This window comes from Temnothorax nylanderi, unplaced genomic scaffold, assembly GCF_030848795.1.
Source record: "Temnothorax nylanderi isolate EJ_2023f unplaced genomic scaffold, tnyl_v1.0 TNYL_tig0015_pilon, whole genome shotgun sequence".
NCBI classification, from domain to species: domain Eukaryota; kingdom Metazoa; phylum Arthropoda; class Insecta; order Hymenoptera; family Formicidae; genus Temnothorax; species Temnothorax nylanderi.
In genome coordinates, this window is record NW_027249077.1 from 1,273,161 (window position 1) to 1,297,372 (window position 24,212).

The following is a 24,212-nucleotide window of genomic DNA, read 5'->3' on the forward strand; positions in this document are numbered from 1 at the left end:
GACTGTCTAATATAATATTGTATATCTACTTTGAGATAATCTATATAAAGAACTCTGTCTCTCGTGCCGAATAATTCATTGTATCTCATGTGCTTCTATTTCATTTCAAGTACAGCCAACTTATCAATAAATATAAATGGATAAGCTATTCAAGATTAGTACAAATGTGGCGAACTATTAGAATACATATAATTAAATATTTTATCTATAAAATATTCATTATATTTTTAAATTTATATTGAATTGTTCTATAATATAAATTTTAGGTAAACTCGTAATTAATATTTTGTCATACGAGATAGCAAAATGTCCTGATAAATGATGAAATCAAGTAAACAATTCATCGATAATAAGCTATCTTTCATAAATTTGCATATATGCATCGTTATATACACACAATAGCTCAATTTATGATTATATAAACGTATAGTAGTTTCGTATTAGCCCCTTTAAAGACAATGAATCTACGAGATGTATTTATCTGTAACATTCTCTCTTGTTCTTCCTCTATACCTGCGTACATCTCTCTTATGTATATTTGATTCATTCCCTCGAATTAAGATTAAAGATAATATAATATTCACCGATATGATGCGCAGCAGCGGAGTTTTAGACTGCGTTGTGAACTACGTTGAACTGTAACATAAAGATAACATACAAGTTATTACAAGTTATTACAAGCAGCACTGAATTATAACTTATATTTAAACAAAAGGTTATTGCACGCACCGAATTCTTTCATAGCTATTTACCAAAATAATTATAGTCCAAAAAAGTTCTTTTTTTAAGCTTTTATAAGATTTTAAAAAATTAATTACTCTTCGTCTAATTTGTACTTAAATTATCCAAGTAAACGAATCAAATAAATAGCGATAAATAACTGATATATCGCAAGAAATAAATAATATATGTACAAAATAAATTATTCACCTTATGGTTGCTCCGCTGTCGCCCGATGCCTCATCCAGGCTTTCTCATCCTTACAGATTCCTTCATTGCACTCACACATCACTCACTCGTAGAAATACTGTTAATTAAGCTCGCGCACTAATTACACAACGACATTCCCGATGTTAATTGTAAGAAATCTTTTTCGACGATAGAAGGTAAGATAAGAAAAGCGGAATCGCACGAAACTGTGACGTCTGAGAAATTAACGCAATGTATGATATGAAGGCAATACAAAAATCGCGCGGCCAACTTTAACACGCTATCCGCGGCGACGCTGCACCTGTTGCTAAAAAAATAATACATACTCTCGCGATTTTTAATGCGATTATTATTCCGTGTTGCAAGCCAAGTGAATAAACGTAAGAGTTAAAATTAAAGACAAATACGCGCGAAGTGGAATTGCGTGATTTTTAGAAATACGCGTCTTGCATTATCGATGTACAAACGTCGAATTTATGTTACACGGACAGATGTACATTACGATCGTGATTGTACTCGATTCGGAGTTGATTCACTTTCGTAAGGAACGATCGCGTTTCGAGAGATAATTGCGACGATTCGCGGGACAGTTCGCATTCGCGCATACTTGCCTGCTCGAATGTAAGATACAGTTTATATGTAACGAAATACGTCGCGAAATAACGATCGTTAAATAATGAGAGTCATATACCAGTCGCAAGATATCTATACGGGATGATATCAGAAATTATTCGTAACGAAAGATCGTCTCCGAGAGTACTTGTCGCGGCCGTGTCTCGAGAGAGAGAACAACGCTCCGGCGCGCGGTGCGGTGCGGTGCGGCGCGGCGCGGTGTTACCGACTGCCTGCCGGCTCGAATCACGCCGCGCGAATGTAAACAAAATAAACGTTGAAACATCGTGACGCGTCGTAAACCGTCGAGCGCTCCATAACAGGTCCGTTACGAAATATTTAACGTATTATTATTACGAATAAATCACGAATGTTAATTGGTCGTGCGGACTGATAGTAATTATTTGTCCGTAAAAAACGATCGCGTTTCGAGAGATAACGTGATGATTTGCGGAATAGCCTGTGTCAATATTTTTCTTATTTGCCGATTCTCGTCGTGGAAGTAAAATAACCGCATATATTCAATAGCACACTTTACATCACGAAAAAACGAGCGTCGAATGGGGAGAGTAATACGACATTTAATAAATTGATCAATATATATAAAATTATAATAGTATATTCAATATAATAACAAGTATTCAATATAATTTTTAAAATAATTTTTGCGTGGACTGAATTTTCCATTTGTTGTTTTAAAGTAGGAACTATTTAAATACAATAACAATATAATTTTTAAACAAATTTATGTCGACTTTTATATAATTTGACAAATAAAAGTTTCTCATTTTTACTTAAATAATAATAAAAATAATTTAATTATTATAGGTTGGTACATATAAAATGTCGGATTTTTTAATAAATAATTAAAAAAATATGGTTTTGGAGTGTAACTGGGGGCTGACTTTTATCAGCACCAACCTAATAAATAATCATAATATTCATAATGTTCGAGAGAAAGAGGACTTCTTGATTGTTCCGTCATTTTGCCCAATGCTTCCTAGGTCTCCTCTTCCTCTCCATTGTCGCACTCATTCGCTCGTGAAAATACCGTTAATTACGATCGCGCATTAATCATTATAGAATACGGCAATCGTACGGGTCTTTGCAGGATACTCCCGAAGTTAATCGCACGCGATGCTTTATTACGCTCGATAGATCATCCAAAAATATATAATTGAAATTTAGTATTACACGCGCTGTAAACACGGAACGTATAAATCTCGCGAGAAACACAGGTATTATTAATAAACGAATAATTAGCGATTATCAAGGCCTTCTGTAACTTGAATCGTATAATTCGACGATTCGTGAATTACTCCGCACCTCTCAATCTGACAATGATGCGGCAAATTACGTTTAATTAAGCGGAAAATTCAACGCGCGATGGCGAGATATATCCAAACGAGATATCGTCAAAGAAGTAATAATTGCCTGTAAATGTCACAACGAGATTTATGATTTCTATATCCCCGCATCCCCGCGAGCAATGCCAATTTCGAGAAATTAAATATCTGCTTCGATAAAGAGCCTCGATACACTTATGATTTAATTGCGAGAGTTAATCAATCGCAAATGCCGACAATCGATTATTTGGGAACAATTACGAGCCGAAGAGTAAACGCGCGCTCGCTTGAGTCTCGTGCGACATAGGCTGTAGGTATAGAACGTTGTATAGACTCAATCACTTGTTTATGGTTAAGCGCCGAGATTTGGAGTCAACAAACGGAGACTCCAATTTGTATTGTTGTTTCATTATCCTTCGAGACATGGTAGTGGCAGGTACGGTGAAATGCTAAATGCGCGATCTTTCGTTACGAATAATTTGTTACTATCGTCCCACACGATTAGATAATTGTCACGACTTCTTTTATAGTGCGTCAAATATTCTGAGAAGACGGAACAAATTCACTCAGATGTAGCTAAACAAATAAAAGAAGAATTGGAAATATTTCAGTGATATATTTCAACTAATTTATTTAACAAAAAACACCAATAATTAATAGTTGTATTTATTTTTATTAACACATCGATTTTATCGCAATCTTTCACAATTCATCCGTCAATATTTATTAATTTAATTTTATATCAGTTGAAATAAGATAAAAATTCGTCGCGGAAGAATTTTTAAAAATAGATTATTTCATAATTAATCAGCTATGTTAAAATCAGTCATATTGAAATAATTTTTAATCCAGTGTATTAAACGTAATTCCGAACGTATCAGAAATATAATAAGCATGCAGGAATATTTATTTGCATTTGGTACTTGACGTATTACGCAATCTGTGGGAATTAATAAGAAATAATAGAGATTCTTCTCTTTTTTTCAGTACTTTTTCTTAATATGTAGGTGAAGTTACGGATTTCCGAATGGAAAAATGAATGTTGACCCACCATATAAGTAAATTAAATTCAACCGTGCGCGTCACGTCTAATTCATGATTAATGATTGCGATGCGCATTAAATCCATGCAAGTGTATTACAATACAAATTATACGATTCTCGCAGGCGCATTAAATTGGAACCCACTTATTGGTGCTTAATATCGTTGCGTAACTATAATTCCACAAATAGGCTCTCTAATTTTCCTTTCTGTTTTCTTCTCGTTTGATGAAACTATCGGCACGTAAATTGATGCAGCGTTGAGTAATAAGCGTGCTTCTGACGCTTCGTTTCTGCAACTCTCGCACGAGACTATCGACGGTTGAGATATCGAACGTATCGATGCGCGGTCGATCTCTTCGTAGAACGGCATCGTGGCCCTTTGATCGCCGCGGAAATGGGGAAGAGGACAAGAAAGTGGGTAGGCAGTGGAGCAGGTTGTAAAGCGTTGAACGGTTCAGAGGCAAAGCGCGGAAAATTAAAACGGACCACAGAGAGGAACGAGTTAGGTCGTTTTCCACCTCTTTTCTGCCTTCGGCTTTTCCACGAGCCTTTTATCCCCTTCCCACTCCCCCTCTCACCCTGAGACTGCGGCACGCTCGCGTGTAACGCGCATTATTCTATGAAATTAATAGCGATCAAACTCCATCTACGTGCATTAAAGAGCGACGTCAAGAGCGATGCTACATAAAAATGGTCAAGATGAACGAGATAAATATATAGGAAATAGATTATTTTTCTCATTAGCTTTTTGTTATGTTAAAGCGTTTTCAATATATACATATATATATGTACACGAAGTGTGACAAAGTTTTGAGAATAATTTTGTTTCTGCCAAAGTACATATATATATGTATCTTTCATAAAATTATAGCGAAATTAAGTTTCATTAATAAGTACCTGGCCCGCGAAGCCAAAATTAGATATTTAATTGACTTTAATTTAAATTGTATTACTACGGATTATTAAATAATCACATCTTTAAGTAAATGTTTTAAACTCATCACATCTCGTCGTACTAATGAAAGGTTAATATGACCTAGCGTAATCACACGCGTGAACGAAGAGATTAGATTCCGGGGCAGCGTTATTCTCCAACTGTAAGCCGAACGTAATACAAGGTCGAGTGGCGCGCGGGGACAAATTGACCTCCGTAGTTTAATGGTACGGCCAGCTTCGAGTAGTTGTAGCGTGGTAGATAATGGAAGCGACGGTATAGTCCAATGATAATATTCCGAAGGCAACGCCGCCCGCGTACCTCGAAGAAGGAAGAGTGGAAAATGGGTCGCACCCTCGGAAACAGCCCGCCGCTTTTGTCGACGTGGAAACGGGACGTAAATGGATCGTATAATCGGTACCGCTGTTAATTCGCGAGTTAAAAAACGCCGCGGAAAACTCTTCGACAAGATCGATCGCGTTTCGATAACGTCCAAACTAATAGAGTGATCGAGTAGTGCGGCAAATTTTTATGCGTTTTTATCGATTTTAACTCGATCTAATGACCGTTATCTAACTATCCATAGCTGTCGTATTCGTCTCATTTCGTATTTTCTTTTTATAATTTCATGAAAAAAATATCTTTTGCATATATTTTGCATGATACGAGAGCGTATTATGTATAGAGTGTATGCAAATATATTTCATTCTATAATTATTATATTATTAACGTGAGGAATTAGAGCACGTTCACTTCAGGGCACATATGCATAAAATAACGATTTTGTAAACACGAGCACTTATACATTAGCTTTTAATTATATAAAATATTTGAACAGTTAATTCGAAATATATCTCGTAATCGATTACACACAGGGATACATTTCGCGAACGTGCGTGCATAAAATCCGAGAGGCGGCGAGGCCGTCGCTTTGAAGCGTAATAATTCAACAAATTGATATTTCTTTGAAAGCGCGCTGCCGGCGCGGAAAAAGAAATGAAAAAAAAAAAAGAGGAAAAAGATCTAGTTGGGGTCGGGAATAAAGAAACGAAGAAAAAAAAATAGAAGAGGAGAGAGCAATGGAATCAAGGGATTCAAGGGAATACGGAAAAGCTTAAAACGTCCTCGGCGCGCTCACCTGCATAGTTACACTTAGAATCTTGGTAATCATCCGCGCGTCACAAAAGAAAGAAATTTGTACTCCATCTCTTTATGAAATAATTTTTATTCCTTCGATGTTTCATCCCTTTCCGTTGTAACATTGTCGTAAAAATAATAATCGAGCGAAAATAAGGCCGGGAGTCTATACGGATAACGTTCCTGGTGTCTAAAAGCTACTTCGTAACTAATATCAATACCGGTTCGTCTTTCCAAGTTCTCGAATTACCGGCCCAGATGTCTTATCCATGGGGGGATAATAGAGTAAAGAGAGGATTGATGAGACAGGTAATTAAAGTCACTAAAATGAACAATATATGAGAGCCATTATGAATCGCATCGGTTGCATTGGACCCAGACTCGTTCATTTTGTACACAAACGGAAAATTAAACAGGTCTGTAATAATATGATCGATTCTCGGAAATTGTATTTAGTATACTCGACGATGTTTCGTCCAGTTAAGTTCACGTCAAGCTTAATTAAGCCGGCGGCCTAACTTCGTGTGCGTGGATTTTATTATTCCCGATATGCGCCGCATTGAATGAAACGCGTTAAATAGAGTTATGAGCATACGCCATTGAATATCCGGCTACTAATATTCCGGTCAAAGAGGCGGAAATTATTTCATGAATGTGCCATGTTGAACGTGTGATTGGGTCACTGCATTCGGATCTGTATCGGGCAATACATCTCCCTCTCCTTCCTATGCTATTGTACGTTCAATCTATGTCGCTGAGATGGCTGTCGCTGTCATCGTGTTTCTATTTGGTCGATAATTCCGCACGCGTGAATATAACGCAACTGTATAAATACCGTGGGTACCTCCCTGTACGAGAAACGTTATTTAAACGTGAGAGACCCGATGGAAATTGGATGAAAATATCGCACACGCGCCTCTTTCGGATTTATCGTCGGTCAGTACACGATTCAATTTACGCTCTCCAGATATCTTGCAGAAACACGGGCTGGCGCAATGCCATTGTGGCAATATGTCCATTCTGTTTTTGACTCTCTCTCCTCCTACCTCCTACCCTCTTTCGCTCCGAAGCTTTTGCTAGGCAAATATGTCGCGATGCTATCTCGACGCGCGCGGCCGGCAAAAATCTGCGCGCCACTCTCTGACCACACCACGCTCGCCGTTTGTTCCGTCCTCCTTTCAAATAAAGTGACGCCGAGGTGTAACCCGGAATTTGTCCGACTTCTAAGCGGAAAATTTACTTCCATTGCACCAAACGTTCTTTAAAAAAGTTTCCCATCTCGCTTGCCACTTAGTTACTCGCCGAATACTTTTTACACAAAGATTTCCATAAAAAAAAGAGTGATTCTTGATTTATGTAGGAAAGTAAAAAGATGATAAATTGAAAGACAAACTTGCTGTTTTACTTTATCATATGACAAAGATTTTGAGTAATCATGAAATACGAGTAAGAAAATTTTTGCGGAAGTAATATATCTACGATATCTCATCGGGGTCTAATCTTTCTTATGACGTATCAGATGATAGATCTTTTCATTTTCAATTACACATGTGGACGCCAACGCATTTTCGATCAAGTATAGCCTTCGCAGCAGTTATAAATGGATCATCAGGAACACATACATCCGAGGAAGCTGTAAGAGATGCCAATGTCTTTCCAATACTAGATAAATCGTATAAAAAGCTGCTTTAAAGTCAGCTTCGAATGGCCGACGTGGGAAACGTATTTTGATCCTTATTCTTTTGTTTGCGAATCGAACAACGCTCGCGAATAAACATATAACATCGCGATGACACATTTTGCGCTAACATATCGAGATATATACATATATTTTGTTAATTTTGCGAAACGTCTATTTACGAAAACTTCTAAATGAATGAATGATCAGCGAGATTGGATCGTGGATATCGTAATGTATGCAATTCTGCAAATACTTTATTTTCAAGTAAAACACAATAATCCGTTTCATTAATCAGACAAAATTTATGAAACAATGTAAATACCGGTCAAAAATATATGGATGACCAAAATTCGAAATATAGCACGGTTAATATTTATATTTCGATTCAGCATGATTACGCGTACAAATTTTAACGAGAATCAATTTCCTAAGAACAATAGGGCTTATTATGTTTTGAAAGAAAACTCAAAGTAACAAGAATTCTGATTAAAATTTCTCGAGAAAAATCTAAAGTCTTTCTTTCTAAAACCTTTTTCTTCCTTTTAAATATAAAAGGAAGAAATAACGTGGACGTTATAACGTGAAATTATTTTTAAATTAATGCATAAAATGATCCAAAATAAAATAAAATAAAGAAAATTGATAATATAAATAACATGAATAAGTGTTTGATGCATTTATATATTCCATTGTACTAAAATGCAACAAGAAATACTCGGAACTGTTAGAAAATTAATATTTTTACAAAGCAAAATATACATTTCTCGATTAAAATTAATTACCTCGAATCGCGAGATACATTTTCGTTGTAATTTATTCAAGTTTAGCGCAGAGAAAAAAATTACGAAACATTTAGACATTTACAAAAGGCGATAATTTCACAAAAGACGCTGTGCGTACACCGTGTCTACATCCTATCGTTCTGCAAATGCGAGTTTTCTCGTTGTAACTTCGGAAAGAGGTTGGTTCCCGGAGCAGACATTACGCGGAATTAAAAAAGGAAACCATCTCGATTAAGCTAACAGTGACTGTGGAGGCGTTACGCTCCCCGACGGCATTACTTCCGGATAATTACGTGAAATTTCACACGGTTCATTGGTTTGCTACCTCAAACAGTCGTGGTTTGATCACTTGTAGGGTGGATACGATTTTTGGCGTCTTAAAAGGCTTTGTCGCACTGACATGTATATCAATGCAAAAATATATATTCAATCTAATGCGACATATATATGACGCATTAGATTGCATTTCCTTTATATTTCTCTTACTTTACAAATAATATTTAAATAATAAAACAAAGTTATTATAAACTAATATCAAGTTAATGGAATAATTAGGTATGCAATCGCAATGTTGATTATGCGAGTTATTACATGATAGTGGCAATATTGATATTACTTGATATTTAATTAATGTAATATTCATTTAATTGAAAACGACCTATGGGTCCGTTTATCCGAGCAATTTCTTCCCGAGTGCATCAAAAGTAAAAGTTTGTTCCCACCGTCCGCCCCTATTAGCGAAGAATGAACTCTCTTCTTATTACGATAACCAGTTTAAGCTAGTCCCACATTATACGCGAACGAGGAAGGGAGTTCGCCTAGTGCGTATCCCGAACCGGATTCGTTCGGTCGTTCGCCCTTCTGTCCGGTCCTGCACCTGCTCCGAGTATGGTCGGTGCATGAAAAAGCGCATCCGTACAATCCGAACGAACGAACGAGCAAACAAAGAGAGTTCGGTCAGTGCAGTCAAGTGCACTGTACATAGTATTTACGCCGACATCGCTGTAGCATTTTTTTCGTATAGCCATCTCTCATCATCAATTTATTCTTGCGCGCATTCGCGTCGTTTCTTTGAGAGGATACGATCGGAAAAGAAATAATCAAAAAATCGCAAGTGAGGCAAATTCCATTCGAGTTGGCCACGGACAAGCAACGGTATTTGGATTGCCGCAAAAGTTTCTGTTTCGCGAGAGTCTCGCTACCGCGAGCTTTCCTCCGTAGCCTCCGCAGCGTCTGATATAGGGAGCTGGAAGATTCAACAGACCGAGTTCAGCATTACGGATTAATATTCTCTGGAGGAAGCACGTAACCTCGCGCCGTCGGGCTCTCGTTATTACCGTCTGTGGTGTCGAATGAGATGCCTCTCGCGCGAAGCTGCAGCCCCATATTCCGAATTCTCTAGCGAAGTTCCCTGGCGAACGCGAAGCGCGAGGATGCTCATCGCGCGCAGGATACGCGCTTTCTTTTCATAATTCTTTCTTTGAGGCTTTTGAACCGCGAACGTCGTGCAGTGAAGCGAGAATCGCACATAATTTATTCTCACAGTCAAGTAAATTAATTATTCGCACGTCAACGTTCGCGTTTGACGGAGCAGACTCGCGCGAAATGTGCCGATGTAACGCAGTAAATTTGCAGCAGCAAATTTTAATCAACCGCCATAAACTTGCGTTTTCGTAAAGAAAAAGAAATAACAAATCTGTGGATATACGTTTTTTTCGATGAATATTGCGTTGCCCATAGCGCAATATGGTTAACCTGATAAAATCTTTATCAGACGTTCGCGGATGCCGGATGTAATATCTTAACGAATAATTGAAGCGTACGTATACATACGGTACGAAGAAAGAAAATATCCGACGAGAAAGGCATTCAGCGCAAGCTACACGTACAAACCTAAACACGCGCGTCGTTAGCATGATATACAAAATTAAAATTTCAATGGTAGGGCTTCGGAATTACGATGCGATATTTTCTCGAGGAGGCACGTAACAGCCGGGGCTGTCGTGTTCCGTTATCATTGTCGGCGGCGTCGAGTAGGACACGCCACCTCCTCTCTCGTTTCTATACCTATTCCCTCGTGCTCCAAATTCTTTATTAAACGCCTAAGAGAGATTTACTCGAAACTATCCACGAGATTCCATTAAACTGGCTTAATAACATTCGTTCTTGACGCGAACGATTGTCTCGATTTAGAGTAAGATAAAACTTTAGAAGTTGTTTGAAAATTTGCGCGTCACGCCCCTACAGAGTCTCTTTTCAATTCCGCGGTATGCATGGACATGGACGCATTTTGTTATTTTGTAAATAATTATATTGAAATGCAAAAATTCTCCGCTACGCAAAAAAACACGACAAAGGACCGCGGCCCATATTTTTCTTTCTGCCGATGCGTGTATAGTACCGTGCTTTAAATACATAGAAATACATAGAAATCTAATCACAATGCAATGATTTTGGTTCGAGCATTCGCTGCAAAAAATACCATCTCTCGAAATACGTTATGTGTACCTTGCAATACGAGAGTTTATTTCATTTCCATATACGATTGGACATAATTTCACAATGATTTTCAGAAACTCTTTTTACAGAACGCTCCGTTCAAAGAGCATGTAAGCCAGCATCGCCATCGCTTCTGGCTGCAGTTTGCAGTCTCCGCAATCCCTGACGTATTTCCTGTGCGATAAACAAACGGACGCTCTGTAAATAGATGCGCTTCATTCCGTTTTTCTTTCGACATATTCTTTGCGAATGTTCTGAAAACGCGATGTATTTATAACATTCCAGCGTAGCGCAAGATTGGAATTCCATTCGAGTAAAATACTCCGGATGTTAAACATTTAAACGTCGAGAGTTTAATATTAACATTCCACATAATTACACAACAATGTAACAACATCAATGAACGGCTGAAAGTACCACAGGTGCCTAATTTATAGTTACAAGGGCTTTATTTCAAACAAATGTAAATTTCTATGTCTTTCCGACACCATTCGGCCATTAAAATGAATGGTGAAATTTTAACATTCGCGGTGCTTAAGCACTCTTAAATGTGAAAGATAATGATACATTCTCGCCGGCGCGCGGCGTCGCGAAAACGCATGCAAGAAACTGCAAACGACGCCTTATACACGTAATCTCGTGATATCGCGACGGCATTCCACGCGAGTTGGCGGTATTATTACACTTTATACCGTACGATAACTCATAATCTCTTTTGCAGTAAAACTCCGAGAAAGTCGCGCGAATTCTTTTCCGATGCGCCGTGTAATTCGCTCCGTAATGTTCTCTCCCGCCTCCGGCCGGCGGACAGAAGTCACGTAGCTGCGTTTAGCCAGCATCCTCGTCGCGGTCGACGCGACGCGGAGCGAAGGCACGACGACGGAGCGGTGGCAGCGCGGCGCGGAGGCAGAGGTCCCTGCACTCTCGCGGCCTTCGTTTGTACGCGTCGCTCGCGTACGTACGTACACGTATACGAGTGTACGTACGCACTTGTCGTGGATTTTCAGGAGGCCGCGCGGTGCATCCACCGTCGGAGCGACGAGCAACGAGAGCGGCAGCGACGTAGGACGCGTGGCGTGCGCATGCGTTGCTAACCACCACCGCCACCATCGCCGCCGCCGCCGCCGCCGCCGCCGCCGTTGCTGCCGCCGCCGCCACCGCCGCCGCCGCCACCGCCGCCGTTGCTGCTGCCTGCTGCCTGCTGCCGAGGCTTCCACCACCGCCGCCAAGTTCATCTCGCATCCCCTCCGAGTCGTACCGCCGCCACGCGACTGTAGCCCCCACCAGAAGCGTAAGCGTGTGTCACGCTCCGGATAGCTCTCGGTGCGTGCCCATTATTGAGGAGGGGGTAAGGGGCGCGTGTAGCAACGACGCCGTCGTGGGGGTAACCTGGCCGTCGGCGCGGTGGGGATGGAATTACGCTCGCGTAGGGACCGCCAGTAGTTCCGTGCTGTCTGCCGTGCGGGTTGGATACGACGTATATCCGCGACGCGATAGTCTCGTTTCGTCTCGTCACCCCTTTAGTCACCCTTACCCTGCGAAACGAACGTCGTCAGCAACGTCGTCAGCATCGTCGAAACGCGCGCGCTCGTTTCTCTCCCTCGCTCTCTCTCACTCTGTCTCCTCGAGTGGACCCGGGGACACGAGGAGTTCGATCGTGCGGAAGGAACGTCACTCGCGCCTCTCCGCGTCCGCGTTTCGCACCTGGAGATTCTCGTTTCAACCCCCGACGAGCGACCGCGTTCGGTGGACGTCGCGCCGCGCGAGTATACATGTCGTGATGCCGCGGGGTGAGCGACGCGCGCCGCCGAGAGGACTCGCGGCCGAGGGTGCTTCGATCTCGTCCTGACGATACCAGCCCTCGTGCGTCACCCTCATCGGACACACTAGTGGTGCGTTCGGTAGAATGATGTTGGTGTGAGTGGGAAAAGAGGCCCGACGCGACGGTGGTGTCGTACTCCGGGTTCCGCGAATGGATCGGGGATACGTCTTTAGGGATTGTGCCGGCTCTGCCCGCTTGTGATCTCGACGGGGAAAACAGGCAAGCGACGCGCGTACGCGAGACATCCGTACTCTGCATTCTCCCGTATGCCAAGTGTGTGCGACGTGTAACACGTGTGACAGTTACTCGTGGGATACCACCGCGGATTATACGTTTCTTCGACCGCAAAAGGGTGGTTGGAGGCGCCGTGTGCGGAATTACACATACGTACACATTACATACACACAAATACACACACACACACCCCCCCCAGTGGTTCTCCTTGGTGCACGTTACGGCGGATTCATCCCTAAAGGATATGTCGCTATAGTGCTCGCACGGATCGCAGCTACGATGGCCGGATACTCCAGTGCGCTCAATACGGATTTCGCTCCGGAATCAGCGCGGAGGATGCAACGATCTGCGATCGATGCTATTGAGGATGCCAGGCAATCCACCGGATGCGCAATAACGAGGTACATACCTTACGTTTTGAGAAGGAGGCTGCGATATTACGGAATTACTTAATTAGCTGATATCTCGTTTGAGCCACGAAATTTATGACGTCGAAAAGTTTAAGCACGAGGACAAACACGCGTTCACTCACGTGCGAATTTTTATTCGCGGAGTAAGAAAAAAGGTAGATATTGTTTAGAGGTTTAGACTACACATGTTTAAGTACACGAAAAAAAGGATTAGCTACTATAGCAAATCTGATCGGGATAACTAACATTTTTTATAGCGAGAGCTATTTTGCAATAATAGCAAAACCTTTTGTTAAAGTTTTGCTGAACCTTTTGCTATTTAGTAATAATTGCAAAAAGATTTTGCTATCTACTATATTGCTAAATTATAGCTCTCGCTGCAAAAAATGTTAGTTATCCCATATTTTACGACTTACAGATTTGCTACAGTAGCTAATCTTTTATTTCCGTGTAGAAGGTAGATGAAAGATCATCAATTTATGTTATAAAATCTACTTGTGCATATTGCATGCCATGTACTTTAAATATCAAATACTCGGCCGTGTCAGTTAAACACATAAATTTAAATACACATAAAACGTCCGTTCAAAAAGCACTGCATGTACACGTTTTTGATGATATTATTACAAACTCTTGTATATCGCATTACAGAATATAATACGTATATTCTGTTTCAAATCTAATATAAAAATGGGTCCATTCCACTTTGTAAGAGTGAATTGCGAGGAAATAAAAGATTCTTCCTCCTCTTTCTTTAAAACTTTCGGAAGAGCATACAGCGTTCTTTGAAGCGCGGCTTCGAATAAGAAATGACTTTTTAATTACCGTACCGTAACTGCTAAATGTAAACTAAACATCCAATGAACCATGCAAATTAACGAAGAATTGTACGGCTATCGTGCGCATACGGCTATTATTCTTCTAGGTAAATTTAGCATCTCGTCGTTTCATAATTAAACACGAGTATCGCGAGAATACTCACTTTTGATCCCCCGTACCAACTTGGTAAATCTAAAACATGTAAACGTTCGTCACGTATATACATTATACATATGCACATGCGTGCGACGCTACTCGCATTTGCCACAATGCAGAATAATCTATGGGGATTCCAGTGACAACGGTTTCCGCGTTCGTAGCGCGCGCGCGCGCGCGCGCGTGTGTGTGTGTATGCGCGTGTGTACGTTCGACGCCTTAAAATATTCACGAGATCAATATTCCGCACTTGTCGCGATATACGATTTTAGCATCGCGTTGCGAGACTTTTCGCGAGAATTTCGGCAAGTGGATCAGACACGAGGAAAATGCGAGCCCGGACGTCTGCACGTATCGAGATTAACCCTTATCTTATTGTGGTGTTTAAGTACATCGAGGATTTCGCGCCCTTCACATAAATATTGTATATAATTTTAGATACATTTTTGCACCACAATATTAAGATTTATCTTATGTAGGAACAGGATCTTGCGCAATTTTTTCCGATATCTTACGCGTTTACATGAAATATCGCGTAGAGAGTTAAGAAAGCTGTTCCTCTAATTGATTACACGAACGTAGTTCTCGAAACAGGTGCGGGCCTAATGGACCCGCCCGCCAGGCGGGCGGGAGGGTTAAGTGACACGCGGTAAAATTAAATGCCATTACCCCCCGAAGAAATTTACGCGATCGATACAGATACGCATATAAATATGGCGCTACCAAGGTCCAAGAGATGCCAGATCGCCACATCGGCCGATGATAAATGGTCGAGTTAATGGCCGACGTACTATTAATGAGAAAGAGGATTTGTTGATGTCGGCAAAAATAAGCGACCGACGAATCAACGTAAAGGGTGGTAGATGTTTAGATTAAGCTTTTTGCTCGTTCGTCTTTGTTAGGGACTGACCATCAGGGTTGGTAGTAGTAGGATCTTGACACAACGCCTGCGATTCTAGTCCAAAACTTCCTTTCATTGATCTTAATGTTTTCTTGCAAACATATTGTCAAAACTATACAAGTAATTATAAATACTATTGCAAAATTTTTTATTTTTTAATTTTCGTTTTACATTTCTTTTTAAACCGCATTACTGACATTCGAATTTCGTATAATTCACATCGAGCATTGATGTGAATATATAATAGATAAGTATTTTAAATTTGAAGAAGAATTTGAGGAAATTTTAAATTTGACTCATAACGTCTGAAAATTTAGAAATCGATATCGATTTTGAAATACGTTGTCACTGATGACCTTTAATAACGACATAATGCGAACGTAAGATTTAATATTTCACACTACCGTGCAACATAACGGATTCAGGCTAATTTTGTTAGACTCTCGCTGAATGCCGTACGTTCAGTGGTATATAAATGCAATTTTTTTTATCTATTAGCGATGGAATATCGTAGTTCACGGTATCAATTTGCAGTATCAATTTTAATTCAGTTATTCAACCACGACGAATGTAAAAGTTTGAAAGGTTAACACGTTAACGGAAATACCCCGATTTACTTGTTAACAATGATAAAACCCGCGCTGTTACTCACAACTCAAAATATATTTTTCTCAATTTGAGCACAATGTAAATATGTAATAAACTTATGACTTCTTTAATGCGTTATAGAGTGTAGATATTTGGGAATAAAGGTAACTAAGAGAACAAGTATAACGTAATATTCGGTACACCGCTATGTTGCACGGAAATAGTTTCTAATATGTGCACAGAAAGCTCATAGCACGAGCGTTCACGGGTTAATGTCTCTATATTCTGGCGTTCGTGTTTGTTACTGAAAGCGTGGATGTATAGATCGTATCGGCCGGACATTTACTGCCTTCATTGTTCCTTGGTAAAGAAATATTTGAACAACAGCTCGGGATCTTATAAATTTGCAGTATGAAATCGATAAGCTTTCGCAAACTTGAGCAGAATTTATTTAACCAGTCTTATAGCTTTTCCGAATCGTTTATGCGTGAAACGTCCTTAATGCAGCAGTTTCTTTCGCAACGGGGTGTAGAACAATCCTACTATTTGACTGTTTGCCTTCAGGCGACTTTATAGCAGATAATATCGCTAATTAGTTCCAAGCGTTATATCAACAAGGTTTTGACATCGTCATACAATCATCGTCGAAAAATTTACATTTGTGTAATAGAAGTAGATATATATATACATATATCTACATATATACATATATGTATATATCAGATTTTTGCTTTTCAAAATATTTAATTGAGAAATTGAATTCTATCGAATCGAGTCCTTCATCAAATTTTAATCAAAAATTGAATTCAAATATGTCAAAACATCAAGCATCCGTACCTGTCAGGATTGTGACTAACGATTATAGCGGTAGCTCGGGCACGCGTCCCGTGTCATTCACGTACGCTTCCTGTGTACCTTATGTATGTACGTTACACGATAAGCTAACAGCCCCTAATAATTAAGTCGGCGCGCAAGCCCGTAGTCTAGGAGCGAGACTACGGTTAACTCGCGTGCATCTATCGGTGATTTTCAACGTTTAATGAGAAATCTAAATTGCGGATTGAATGCTGCAATGAGTTCCGCGGCAAAGTTCTACGATGGTACGCGCGAAGTTAGAGCAATCGGAATCTTAAGATTCTCACCGAGAAGGTTAATTCCACTTAATAGTACGGGGAGGGAGAAGGGGGGGCCAACTTCAATCTCTAAGGTTTTATAAGTTCGATAACGAAGCCGTAGGTAGGTCGCGTCTTCCTTTTCAACGTTACCGGAGGAGAAAAATTCTAGAGTTTCGCCAAGACATCGGATTACGAGAGTTTCGCCCAAGTCGCGAGCGCGTATAGGCGCGACAAGATGGAATTCGTAGATGGAATTTTAATTTAGGCAGTCAGCGAGGGAGGATGGATAGCGATTTAATATTCGCACGTAGCGGCGAATCCGTGTCGCGCCAATCCGCTGGCGTGGCGGATGAAAATACGTTAGAAAAACACTTAGAGGAAAGAATAACAGGGCCCACTTGAGAAGAGAGAAAGGTACGGATCTTTCTCGTGAAGCAGATAGAAATCTTAGTTTAATATCACGGTTCGTTTGTAATAAAACGTTTGATTGCTTCTGCCACTTGGAATTTTCGTGACACGTTGTAGCGCACCTGGCGGCGCGGCCACCTGCTACGCAAAATTATAAAAGTAGAGAATTCGCAAATAAAAATCGAGAAAAAATTACAATCTGCACACAAATGTTTAACGCTATTTTAACGCAAATGTTTAACGTCACTTTTTGCTACTGCACTTTTGCACTCTCAGCATTACCGAGCTTTTCCATTTTTACTGCTACATTTAATTGACACGGTAATAATTGACACGCGCTGGACAATTAATTTAATTTGGAATATATACGGCGTTCATCTAAATTAAATCGTACGACTTGTTCGCGTGTGATTTTAGCATATCCCAATCCTAATGAACGTAACCCTCCTTCTGTTTATCCATTGTCGATGATAATCGATAAAGCTGCTTGTATTCCGTCCAGTGCATTACTATTTTCTCCCTATTGTTGCTCATTATTAACAGATTGCTATTAATTATGGTTCTCCGAATGAAAATTAATTCTTGATAAAACGTACAGCATGTGTGATCGAATTACGCTCGGATTGTATTGTGAATAATTCAGATCGTATAATCGTCAGAGCATAGTCGTTGCCGCGCCAGCATGCGCTATAGCCCTGTGACATTAACAACATTTACGCTTTCATTTTTGTTAATTCTCTTCGGACTAAATTACCTCGTGTGCCAGCAGATAAATGAAACAATCGATATATTCCGTTATTGCTATTTACTAGCGAGAATAAAATCGCACGTACCTGTATTAACACCCCGTTTTTCAAACTCCTCGCAATTGGTATGTGATCCCGGTTCTTTCTTGATAAATCCTGAAAAAAAAAATTATTGACAGGTTTAAATAGGTTCGATAATTAAATACGAAAAATAAGAATTTGGGTCATCTAAATTCACATTATATGAAAATTGGCACAATCGCGTTTTCCTTTGTATCCGGATCAATTTCAGTCATAAGAAAGATTATCGATAGAATTCTTCGAGAGTTATCTAGAACTCTCGCCAAAGTTAATACTTACGGCTGAAGCCGATTCAATTGCAAACAAAAGTTCTGATCAATTTTCCTTTCTGGTTCGCGAATGTGCAAAGTTGACGACGATTTTTTTTTTCGAAAGCAAACTTCTTCGGAAGAGTTCGGGATTTAAGTTTCTTTTTATTAAAAAAGTAATATGTATGGAAGCTATATTATCGTATTATTCTACGATTGTTAATTGAAATCAACTCATTATTAGTTATGATTTATCATTGTGCCAGGTATAGATATTTATTCCTTGTACGCTCTGCAGGTTTTCGTAGATAAATTTTCCAATGTATTATCTAATGCTGAATGAAGAGATCACACATTTATAGTGAAACACGAAAGTCGTAAAACATAAAAGAACAGATTTCATCTTTTATTCACGTCGAAGACCTTGAAATTCGAACATAACGGAAGGTACGACTGCAAAAAACTCTCGATCGATTCGCGTAATATTTCGTACATGTGTTCTTATATACGTCGATTCGTAAAGCATTACGGCGAAAGAGAATCGTGCCGATCCTCGGGCCGATCTGTCGACGTAAATTCACGGTTAGAGGGAAGTAGGCGATGATATAACGTTAGAGGAACGAAAGGCCAGGCTACCCGGAGTTGCCGGGACCACGTAAGCTCGCATTGCCGGGGGTTGGCGCGCAGCAACCACCTAGTCTCTCCTCCTGTACTAACCCCCGCGGTCGATCGATTCGCTAAAAGTAAATAAAACTCAGCCTGAGTTGCCTGAAGGGGCCGGCGGTAGTGTAAGCGTCAGTACCAAGTGTAATGCAATAAATCAAGGCTTCGATGGAAAAAGCCTGAAGTCGTCGCGTAAAATCTGTAATCTACGTGGCGATTGTTTACGGTGCGACAGTTCACAACGGCAGATAAATGTGTTTTATTGTGAGGTGATAATAAAATTGCACTCGAGCAGACACAGATAAAGTTGTTCCGTCCAATTTTCATTTGCTGGAGGAAAGTACGAGCACCAACTTTTTGAAAGAATCTTTGCTCGATTATATTTCAGGTAATCGTGAAGGTATATCGACGCAACACTGAGACTCGTAATTTGTTTCTGCGTAATTAACCACGAAATTTTTTTAATTTCCGTGTTTCAATAATAATATATTGCAATAAGTTAATGAAGTATATCGCGTATATTTCTAGTTTAAGTTTCTGATCTTCAAGGACGAATTTAATGAGCGATTAACATGCATGGGCATACTATGTTTCCTTAACTTCTTCTCGTCGGATTCCTTAACTAATTTGGAGTCCATTTTTCCTCAGAGAAAATTAAATGTTCAACTTTAAATATCTCTTTGCAACTAACCCTGAACTCTCTTAAAATTCTATTACAGTAAAGTCCGCCTAAAATTAAATGAAGAATTAAGTTTTATTATCTTTAATTAGTGAAAGTTCCTACGTTTTTAATCTAACGTTTTTGTTAAGGGATAATATTCTCCAAATCCGTCAAAGAAACCGCAGATGAAAGGCAAGGATGTTCTTTGCCAACTTTATCTTCATTTCCCTGCAAAATGGTGAAGCCCAGACTCGTTTCGTCTCTCTCACATACTTTCTTCAAAACTATCTATGTTGCAAATGAGCTAAAGCTCTTTTAAAAGCTCGTGATGACTTTGGACTCTTCTTTTTCATTGACAAAAATCTATTTTTTTATTTTCAGTATTAGATATTTTGACAAGCAAGTCTCAATTAATTAAATTGAAGTATGATCTATCAGAATTTTTCTTCTAAATGTATTTATTTCGTAAAACACACAGAAGAGAAATGTCAGTTGTCTAAAAGTTTTAAAGTTGTCAGTCCCAAGTCTGATAAAAGGTACGACTGGGCTGCCCATAAAAGCGACAGCGTAAAATAAAACACACCAGCGTAGCTTTACAGTAGAATAAAATGATATAGCAAACACGCTAAATTTTCCATTGTAGAGAAATAGGGCATTCAATTATGTTTTCTGATATGTTAAATCATTGATTAAACTCTAACAGTTTATAAGGAATAATGTTACAGGTGGGCTGATGCTACTTTAACAGAGATAACGTTAAACATGGACGGTAGGATAGGGTTAGTGGCAAGTTGTGAAGTTCATTCCATCCGGAGACGAGAAAGTTTTCTGTGAACGACGCAATGTCAGCTTGATTTCGCCGCCAGCAATCCTCTCTACGTTGCACTGTACATTTCGGAGTTTCAAAGAGAAGCGTACAGAAGGCGGAAACATTAAAACAAATATTGAGCGCGTTTGAAAATTATTGTGACGCTTTTAATGAGAAAAAAATCGTCCTTTAAAATTATTCCGAGATCGATGCACGGCGACGTATTCGAAACTGATCCTGTAACGATCGCTGCAACGTGATCCGAAAGTCGAAACACAAATAGGACATTCCCTCGACAAGCGTAATTTAATGAAATATATTTACCAAATATATTTTTCATCCTTTTGTACAATTTTCTTGGATGTTTGTCATCTAATTAATCATTATCTCTTTTGTTGTCAGATGTTGTCACAGGAGAAGACAAATTAAAATTTGCTCTTGTGAATTATCAAACGCTACGACTCTGCTTTATGTAAAGTCTGTAAGCGTAAATTTTTGGAAACGCCGTTTACCTTGATAATGCAATTACGCTAATGTTTATTCGACGATAAATTGATGCCTTTTACAAAGAACGTTTCGGAAAACGTTAACCCGCGCCTAATGAACAATTTCTCATGGCGGTGCCCGGCGAAAAAAAAGGAATGCCACGCGCAAGCCAGAGATATTTCAATTGGGAACAATTAATTCTAATCGATTAATTTGTGAATACCAAATACCCTCGTGGCCGGTGTTATATCCTCCTCTTTTCTGCTCACGCGTTGACCGCACGAATAGCGTTATAGCCGCGCGGTCGTCCATCACTTTGTCTGGCCACAAAGTAATTATCTCGTAAGCATTATTTTAATTAACGCTGATGATTAAAGCACGGTAGGTATTCGCACCGTATTTCGCTCTCGTGCCTCTTGTTTCCGTTCTTCTTAGGTGCCGCTGCGCCGCTCTAACAAGAATGATTACCCGCAATTACGCGGAAAAACATCGTTCGAATTACGGAGGGCCCGCTAAATAGAAGATTAACCGCGATGTATATATACGAAAAATGATTAATCGCTTCAGAGTATGCTCGCCTATTACAAAGTAGATATTATACGCGCTATTTATCTTAAACTTTGGGTAGATATTCCGCGAGAGTTTAAGCCGATCGCAAAACATTCTATGTATTCCATGTTTTGACAAACCATATCATCACGCGTCCGTGTCCCTTTAATTTAATAGCTTGTCGAAATTATAATTTTGTTACCGCCACTACTTTCGCGGATTAATTCTTACGTAACAATGTACATTTACAATCTTGCTTGGTAAACTCATCTTTTGTTAGCCCAACTTTTTAACTTGATATAAGAACGCGCTTTATTCTCTCATGGCGCGCACCGCGCCTCTCGGACCTTCGTAGAGCTGCAACTCGTTTTTGTAGCGTAAAATCGTGTTTTGTTTATGCGAAGCGTGGAATGTATTCAAGAGCTTTCTTTGCAATAATAATGTAAAGTGATATTCGTGGGATTCGAACGAGAAAAAAGCTGCGTGCAACGTAGGTAGGTACACGTGAAATACACTAAACTGAATCCGTTATTACAACAGACATTATTACGGAGCTTTACGCTTCACGCGCGATAGCTGGATAAAGACGCATTGTGCAAGGTGCTCAGCAAAATGCCGTCATTAGAAGAGACTAATTGTGAGTTATACACAGAAGCGCCGGGGTTGCGTAAGAAGCTCTTGCTCGTATAGCCGACTACTCTCGAGCTCTCGCTAAGAAATGGATATAAATGCAACGAGCACGAGCTACTACGAGCTACTACGAGCTCCTGCTACGAAAATCGAATAAATTCATTATCGTCTACGGAGAACGAGGGAGCGAGCATCCGCGTTGCATAGCTTACCGGATATTATCCTTCATCGTAACACCAGAATGCAACATCGTCGGTCGGCGCCGTCGGGTAACAATATTTAGTGGCAGTTAGCGCCAAGTGACCGTGCCGACATCGATCGAAAATGGAGGCAGGAGCGATTCGGTGTAATTCCTTCCGTAATGCAGTTTGGTTACCAAACGTTGGGACGTAAACGTCGATATTCCGGATAACGTGCGAGAGAGAGAGAGAAAGAGAGGTGAGGGGGAGAGCGAGAGAGGGAGAGAGAGAAAAAGGGAGCCGAGGAAAGAGAGGATAAAATAAAAGAGGAGTAGAAGATGCGCGCACGAGTTAAAGATTAAGATTCCGTTTGAAACATAAGTAAACGTTTGTGCGCTCAATTTACATAAACATACATTTTCTCATCGTATATTCCGGTGGTTTGCATAAATAACGAACCGGGAAATACAGAATGTAAAATAGCCGCGATATAGCTTCCTCTTCCCGGTAGTCTCCACCCGGAACGTGACACTGAATTATTCTCGGGCCGACGTAGTAGAAGAAGGTTTTTGCATTGATATACCTTGCTCTCTTCGCGAAGTTACGTTATTGTCGCCCCCGCATATCCGGCTGTCTCCATTCTTAATAAATGCCATAATTTCCTCGCCTACTCACTCTGAGATAAATGTCGTGTTCATCATGAAATTATCAGTCCACTCACGTAATATAAGATTAAATCCGTCAATATTAAATTATATCAGTTATTTCGGGAAGGATATGAGTTATAAAAAGTACGTATATTTTTATGAAGAAGACAACTGTTTGCTGCTAAACATGGCTGTCCACAATAAACAGCTATTTTTAAATGAACGATAGGGCAAGTGATATTTCAGTGACGTTTATTTTCACATTTTATTTAGCAGCATTTTCTTTCCTAAGGAAATATAAATAATTGATTAAATTTACGACGTTTTTGAAGTGAGATGGACTGAATTATTTATTTCGCATAACGCTCGTAGAAAATAGTTTTGCCCGGAACTTGTACTTGAAATGTTTTGCAAGAAATTTGTTTTTTCTATCATTTATCATTCAAGTAACCATCGGAACTTTGATATTTATTTAATTCCTGGAAAGAAAAGCATCGCGAGTGGGCGCGAGAAAGCCTACCGCTGGTTCCCATTATCTCGCGCATGAAGGAAAAAAGTGCTAACGTATGGCGTGCAGTCGTAGATTGTTTAAAGTATGCCGAGGCAAAGTAAGCGTTCCAGCTGTGAGACGATAAATGGCATCATTTAAGGTTCCACTTTTAGTTCTTTCCAGCTGCAACACGATAAATGATACTATTTAAAGACACCCACCACCACTTCCGAGTTTGCATCTCAAGCACGAGAGTTTACTTTGCAAGACTAGTTTTTCTCCTTACGATCTTTTCCCGCATTACTGTCAACCTGCGTCGAGCTCCCCTTATTCGGCGCTATTGGTGAAATATATAGAGTGGATTCTAAAATAAGCCGCGAAAATCTTGCCGGTATATTCGTTGACGTGGAAGTAACATCGACAGTTTGGGCAAATTAATTCGTCGGCGATTACGAGCGGCAGGCGTGAAAATTGCTGCTAATTATCTACGAATAACCTCGATAAAGGAATGGCGCTGTTACTATTTTTTAGATACTTTAGTATTACTCTAGTATTAAAACGAGCGAACGTACAATTTACGAGATATTTGCATTTAGCTTGACGCGCA

General features: G+C 39.8%; 1 protein-coding gene and 1 long non-coding RNA gene across 2 annotated transcripts in view; one reads left to right on the forward strand and one right to left on the reverse strand.

Moving 5' to 3' along the window:
• Positions 1 to 550: 550 nt before the first annotated feature.
• The window catches only part of LOC139768328 (uncharacterized), a 126,121-nt gene continuing 102,459 nt past the window's right edge, over positions 551 to 24,212 (reverse strand). The window contains exons 4-5 of the long non-coding RNA XR_011717334.1: positions 18,251 to 18,319; positions 551 to 636 (exon numbers count right to left, since the gene is read on the reverse strand). This is a non-coding gene — a long non-coding RNA (uncharacterized lncRNA). The remainder of the gene's footprint in view (positions 637 to 18,250; positions 18,320 to 24,212) is intronic.
• LOC139768304 (irregular chiasm C-roughest protein) overlaps positions 12,420 to 24,212 on the forward strand; it is a 132,513-nt gene continuing 120,720 nt past the window's right edge. Inside the window, exon 1 of the mRNA XM_071698361.1 lies at positions 12,420 to 13,421. Coding sequence (XP_071554462.1) covers positions 13,300 to 13,421 — 122 coding nt within the window. The 5' untranslated portion in view covers positions 12,420 to 13,299. The remainder of the gene's footprint in view (positions 13,422 to 24,212) is intronic.